We start from the raw sequence: 7132 nt of genomic DNA on the forward strand, positions 1-7132 counted from the left end.
GGGCAGTTAAGCCCCAGCTCCTGGAAGAAGGAATACTATAAACTTATTTGGAATTCTTTTGTATTTTCTGGAATGATTTTGAGATTTTTATCTCCTCCCCTGTCTGCCTGCTTTTGCGTTGAGCGGTTCTTGCTTTTGGAGACCCTTCCACTCATGTAAACAACCAAGGCTTGAGTCCTGGCTCTGCCCATTTACTCTGGGTGGCCTAGGGTGACTCACTATTAAATGGAGGGGTAATGAGAATGACAGTAGTATGTATCAGTCAGAGTGTGTCTGGCCACGTAACAGAAACCTGACTCATGTGGTTCAACCAAGTACGGTTCGTGTTCTCCTCATATGACAAGAAGTCCCAAGGTGACCAGTTGAGTCAGTGGGGCTTCTCAGGGAAGTAATCAGGGACTCAAGCTGCTCCTGGCTGCTGCACTGCCATCCTTAGCATGTGGCTTTTGTCCTCATGGTCCCAAGGTGGCTGCAGCACCTCCAGCATCACTGATGTGCTCCAGGCAAGACTCATTGAGGTTGGTGGTATTCTCCCATTTTGCAGAGGAGGAAAGTAAGGCTTGGGAGGATGAGAAACCCGTACCTTAAAGGAGTGCTGTGAAGGTCAGAGATAATGTAACCCAGTGCATAGTAGGTATAATCATCGTTTTCACAGCGGGATTGGCCTCTCCCAAGGTCCCTGGCACTGGGGGTGCCTGGTGACCTGGGGGGTGAGGCAGGCAGTTGGCACCCGAGCTCCTATGCATGGTCAGCCTGGGGCCTCAGCCTCCCAGGGGTTGGCCCAGGCCCTGGTGGGGCTGTAGGGGCTGGGGCAGACCCTGTGGAACCTCAGATCTTGGCTACAAGGAGGGCTGCAGTGTGACCTGTTTCTCCCTTTGGGGCAGAGGATGCTGTGCCTCCTGCCTGTTCTGGGTGAGCCAGGACGCACCAGGGCTGCAGTGATGACCCAAGCCAGCCAACCACGTGCAACTCGGGCCCGAGGACAAACCGCAAGGCAGGCCCGGCCCTGCATCTGGCACCCCGTGTCTGGTGAGCTGCCACTTGGTGCGCACTTGCATGGGAGATACAGGGAAGGATTGGTCAGCCGTGTTCTGTTTGGGAGGACAGATTTAGTTCAGAGGCAAACCATGGTCTGGGGGCGAAATCTGGCCCGCCACTGTTTTTGTAAATAAAGTTTTATTGGAACACAGCCATGCTTTTTGTTTGCATATTGTCTGTGGCTGTTTTTGTGCTACAAGGGCAGAGTTGAGTGGTTGTGACAGAGACTGTCTGGTTTGGAAAACCTAAAATATTTACTATTTGGCTCTTTATAGAAAAGGTTTGCTGACCCTGGCCCGAGCGGCAAGCAGTCAGGGACGTGCAATTAGAGCATCCCAAGAGGGAGACACAAGGACGGACTAGGACTTAAGAGGAGCTATGGAGCATTCTAGAAACAGGTGTGGGAGGGTGGCCCAGGGCAAGCAAAGACCCTGAGGGCAGACAGTGACCTGAGTCGGGGGTTCAGAAGAGAGACTGAGCCCAGGCGGGGTCCGAGGATCCACCTTGTCACGAGCTGTAGCAGCCATTTGGGTTCTTTGTCAGAAACAGAGCTGCTTGGTGGCGCAGAACGCAGCGGGGCCAACTCTGGGGCATCTGCCAGAAGCAGCAGGTCACAGGAATGGTAAAGGGTCTCAGGGGCCACTGCTCCTCCACTCAGCCAGCTTGGGCCACGAGGGACTGCGGGCCCAGAGCCGCCGGATGATCCCATTTTCCAAGAGAAACCGGCAGTCTGGTTTTCACGGGAAATCTGATTTCTACGTGTTTGCAGTTAATTCCATTTTTACGAAATCATGAAGCAGACCACACATGCGTCTGGCCTGTGGGCTGAGGGTTTGGGAACCCGGGTGTCCGAGGTGGAAGTGGGGAGAAGAGGGGGTGAGGGTAGAGCCGGAGAGCAGCCAGGCCTGGTGCCTCAGAGGTCCCGGCGGCAGAGGATGGCAGGCGGGGCTTGGGGCTGGAGAGGAGCACGTGGCAGAGCCCTGGACCAGCGGTGTCGGGTTTCTGAGTCTTGACCTATCCTATCCTAGAGCGGCGAACATTCCTGCCTGCGGGCCGGGGTTGGGGGTGGGGAGCCGGAGCCCGCAGAGTTGGATACTCCTCGCTCACCTGGCAGAGCCCGGGGGGGGGGGGGGGGGGGGGGGGGGGGGACTCTCTGGAGGGGACTCTCATCACCAGCTGGAGGTTGGGGGGGGGGAGGCGGAGTGCTCTGCAGTCCCCTCTGAGATCCTCAAGAGTGAAAACTATAGGTGAGGCCCTTAGCGTTTGGGTTTGCTGCTCTGTCCCCAGGGAGCCCCGCGGAGCCATGGGTTGGGGCTGGGCTTGGAGGCCTGAGTGGGCCCCAGCTCCACACTTCCGTTGCTCCTGTGACCTCTGAGACTCGGGGTGCCCAGGTTGCCCTGCAAATCCAAGAGCAAGTGGGTGTGAAAGTGGCATCCCGGTGTGCCAGCCCCTGGAGCCTGGCCTCCTGGGTGGGGTCCTGCTCAGCCCTGGGCGAGGTGTCGGCACCCTGACAGCATCCGGGCGTCACACACCAGCCCTCACCTGCTGACTCACCTGCGAGCCGCCACCACTGTGGGTTTGTTATTCGTTTTAGGCAGGACTCTTAGTTGCAAGTGACAGTAACCCTGGCCAACGTGGCTTACGCAAAGAAGAGAATCCCGAGGCTCATGAACAGGACCAGTCTCTGGGTAATTCTAGCCTCGGTGGAATGACATTGCAGGGACTCTGTCTCGCCCCATCTCCCAACTCTGCTTCCCTCTGCATGGGCTTCATTCTCCGCAGCCCCCAGTGCGGGGGGGCTCAGCCTCTAGAAAACCCCCTGACCCCTCCAGGATGAGCTGGGGCCTCTTCTGGGTTCCCCAGGCCTCTCCCACCATCGCAGCATGGCAGCATTATTTCTGTTGGTTCATTTGTGTCCCCCTATAAATGGTGTGCCCCATGATGGCTAGAGCCATTGTCTTGCTCAAGGCTGTGTCTTCAGCACGAGGACAGGACCTGGCCCAGCACAGATGCTCAGCGAGACAGTGGTTGAGTGGATGGGTGCTTGGAGGGTGCGTGACTCAGGGCTAGGCGCCTCCTGAGCCTTGGCTCCCCTCTGCGTTGGGGTTGATGGGCATGCTGTGGAGTGTGGGGTGGGGACAGGGGAGGGAAGGTGCTGGGCAGTGGGAGCTGTGGCCGCCACATCCTTCCCTGGCACCTCCGGCTACAGTTGAAGCCTGGGCCAGAACGGGCAGAGGTGGCCAGGAGATGGGACAATCCAGGGAGCTGTGGGGCAGGGAAGGGGAGGGTGGTGAGAGGGTCCCCTCCCCTGCACCCCTTGACCCCACATGCCTGCCTGCATCTGCGGGCCCCACCCAGGGCAGCAGCCCAGTGGCCTCGCAGACCCCTCCTTGCCCCAGAGCAGTTCAGTCACTGAGTCAGCCTTGAGTCGAGAATCACCTGGGGGCTCTGAAACACCCTGCCGCCCAGGCCACACCCCAGAGCAGTGACGTCAGACTCTGGCGTGGGGCCCCGGGCATAAATATTTCATAAAGCTCCCAGGAGATCCCAATGTATGGCCAAGTTTGAGGTGGTCCTCGGTGACACTGGTTTTTCCGGAGATGCACAGTGACCCGTGGGGTCCTGCCGGCCAGCCTGGGGAGGGACGCTTGGTGGGAAATCCCCCCTCCCCAGCCTTCCTTCAACAAAAATCTGTACCAGAAATGAGGAAGCGCTCCTTAAAATGATTTTAGTTTCTGAAAGAGTAGCACATGCCTATGGCAGGAACTTCAGGCATCGCAGGTGGGTACACAGTGAAAGAAAAACCAGTTTCCATCACCAGTGACAGCCACCGCGCCCAGGCTCTTGATGGCTCTGCAGAGCTGTCTGTCACCCACGCATGTGGGTGGGTACACGGTTCCCTTGGTCACGAGTCCACGCCCTCCTCACCTTGCTCTCTCAGCCCTTCTCGGTCAGAACAGGTAGATCTGCCGAGCTCTTTTTAATGCCTGCAGAGCTGTCCGTTGTGGAGAGGGCCCGACCTCGATGCTTTGGTTCCTTCGGGTGGCCGGCTTAGGCTGTCACAGGCGGTGACATGTCACATGTGTGACTCTCCCACAGGATGAACTCCTAGAACTGGAATTCTTGGGTCATGGAACAAGTGGATCCAAATTGCTGATGGAGCACCTGTGTTTTTGTCATTCCAGAAACCGTCTGCGCCGGCGCCCCCGATGTACGAGCTGCCCACGTTGTACAGGACCGAGGACTATTTTCCCGTGGGTGACGGGGAGGCCGAGCATCGAGCCCCTCGCTGCCGTCGGCGACTGTGAGCTGGAAAGTGAAACTGTGCTACGGAGCAGCCCCGGTTTCTTTCTTTTTATTGTTGCTGTTTTGGAATTTCCTCCCCTTCCGCGTGTGGGGCCACAGCGTTTGGAGAAGGGTCGGCACCCGCGTTGGCACAGCCTCCACCGTCAGCCTGCCTGGCGTCTTAAAGGGGGAGAGGTGGCCAGGTGTGACCGTGGTTGACTGCGGTGGGGACGTCCCTTCTCCATGAAGGGCTCTTCCTCCGTGGTGGGTGGGCTGCGTGCTGAGACCCCAGTGCCCCTGGCCTGGAGGGCCATCCCAATAAAGGTGTCGAGAGCCCGCCCGTGGTCTGGGCCAGAGGACTGGGAGTGACGGTTTCCTCACTTGTGCGGAACCTGCTTGTTATAAGGCCCCGCCTGAGGGCAGGGCACGGTCCTGGCCTTTGGATTCCCAGCAAGAAAGTGGGTGGGGTCACCGGGACCCCATCAAAGGTGTTTTAGCTTCATTTCTTCTCATGCAGATGAGGTCCCTGCTGTTGTCCTGACACCTCAGATTCCTCACTTTGGCTTCAACCTGTAATGGCTATTTCTGGAATTCCTCTTAGAGCCTCGGAGCCAAGACAGACACACACACACACACACACACACACACACGCACGCACCCACACACACACTGAACTGCAGCTCCACGTTAGAATTTCAGGGAAATCCGAAATAGTGAACCTGGCAAGGTAACAGTAGGAAAGCAAAGAAAAGTTGGGTTGTGCCCATTTTAGGACAGTGTTTGGAATTCAAAGATATAGGTGGACCCCTTGTTTATGGGAAGAGTCAGCATTTTTCTGTTGAGGTAATAGTCATAAACGTCCATTTAAGTATAATTTATGTTACGGAAAGGAGCACCTAAGTGTACATTTCACTGAATTTCACAAACCGAACGCATCTGTTTAACCCTCACCCAGACCGAGAAACCAATGGACCGGCGCTGTAGGCACCCGGGACCCCCTCGGGCCCCGCCTGGTCAGTGCCTGCCCCCGGCCGGGCTCCCGGCCTCCTGGCATCCCACAGCGCGGGCCGTGTTGCCGGTTTCTGCACCCTGTATGAATAAAGGACGTAAGGAGTGTGCACACGCGCCGTGCCGCCTCGTGTCTGCCTTCGCTGGCTCGCGGCCGTGCCGGTGGGGGGTGTCCCTGTTGCCGTGTGTAGCTGAGGATCGTTCATTCTCATGGCTGCACTGTGTCGATTGGGACTGGTTTTAATGAAGGAAGCGTAGACACTCGCCGTGCCCCAGTCTGCTCAGGGAGAGCACACATTCGATGGAAAGTTAATTTTTTAGACAAGCGGTTGAGGACACTAATTTCTGGAAGGCTGAGTATCTATTGATTGCTGGAGATGCCCAGGCTTCTTTCTCCTTCCAGGGCCCGAACCAGGGGCCAGGGAGGGGTGGAAGGGAATGTCATGAGATTAAACCACAGCAACGTAAGTGTCCTAAAATAGAGACACACAGGACCGTGGCTAAGAGCACACAGGCTCTGACGTCAGCCTGCCTGCATGGCACTATCCTCTCCTGCACATCTTAGCTGTGTGACCCTGGGCTTGTTGCTTACCCTCTCTGAGCCCAGCCTCCCCAATAAGATGCGATGACAGCATCTGCCTACTGGGTTGTTGGGAGGATGAAACGAAGCGAGTTGCGTGCGTGCTGGGCTCAGGGTCTGGTGAGGGGCACTTGGTAATGGAGGCTGTTGTTACGGTGACTGGGCTTGGCAGGGAGAGGGCTGACCAGTGGCATCCAAGGACCTCAACAGCAAGTAACTTAGGGGCTGTCCTTAAATGTCAGAGTTAGAACAAGTCATGCAGAGTGGGAGTTGCAAAAGTCCAACCAGCTCTCTTAGGGTTTCACTGTCCTTGGATCTTTCTCCCCCCGTCAGTGCGGACGGGTGAGGTTGCGTGAGAACATCTATGGGGAAGAGGTGACGAATGAACTGGAAGTGACCATTCGATATTGGGGGTTGCAATGCCAAATAATGAGCTTCCAGGGACAGTAGGAGACACCCGGGGAGAAGGAAGACCAGGGCACTCAGCCCGGCCAGGAACTCCTGACCTCAGTCCTGTGGGCGGCTGCATTGTAGAGGTGCTGTCTTTGTGCCAGGTGACTTAGCGTGCTTCCTGTTTGAAGCAAGTGCCCAACTTGTCTCTTGTCAAGGAAATGAAATCCTTAACTGCGACTTTAGCAGGCCCTTAACCCCATGGGGTGGGGGGATACTGCAGCCTAGGAAGGGGCCATCTTTCTTTTTGTGGCCGTTGCACAGGGACACCAGTAGAAGGGTCGCTGCAAATCTTCGTAAGACAAGGCTCTGCAGTCACCCGCCTTTCCCCTTTCCCAGTGGGAGTGAATTTCATGCCTTTCAGAGCAAGAGGTTTCAAGATGGCGGCCCACGGGCTATATCTGGTTGGCAGAAACGTGTGGTTTGTCCTGAACTGTTTTAAAATGTTTCCATGTTGAGACAACTGGATGGCCGGCTGGGAAAAAGTAAAGGAAGCTCCATACCTCACTCTGCACACCCGGAGCAGTTCCAAAAATTCCAAATGGATTAAGGAGCTAGATGTATAAAACAAATCTATTGGCTGGGCGGGGTGGCTCATGCGTGTAATCCTAGCACTCTTGGAGGCCGAAGTGGGAGGATCACTTGAGGTCAGGAGTTCGAGACCAGCCTGAGCAAGAGTGAGACCCCCCGTCTCTACTAAAAATAGAAAAAATTAGCTGGGCATGGTGGCACACGCTGTGGTCCCAGCTACTCAGGAGGCTGAGGCGGGAG

The 7132-nt window shown here is 56.4% G+C and overlaps 1 protein-coding gene across 1 annotated transcript in view; it reads left to right on the plus strand.

Moving 5' to 3' along the window:
• Positions 1-4630, plus strand: part of BCAS4 (breast carcinoma amplified sequence 4) — a 49542-nt gene extending 44912 nt beyond the window's left edge. Inside the window, exon 5 of the mRNA XM_069496140.1 lies at positions 4224-4630. Within this exon, the coding sequence (XP_069352241.1) occupies positions 4224-4346 (123 nt within the window). The 3' untranslated portion in view covers positions 4347-4630. The remainder of the gene's footprint in view (positions 1-4223) is intronic.
• The last annotated feature ends 2502 nt before the right edge of the window (positions 4631-7132 follow it).

Source organism: Eulemur rufifrons, chromosome 20, assembly GCF_041146395.1.
Source record: "Eulemur rufifrons isolate Redbay chromosome 20, OSU_ERuf_1, whole genome shotgun sequence".
Classification (NCBI taxonomy): domain Eukaryota; kingdom Metazoa; phylum Chordata; class Mammalia; order Primates; family Lemuridae; genus Eulemur; species Eulemur rufifrons.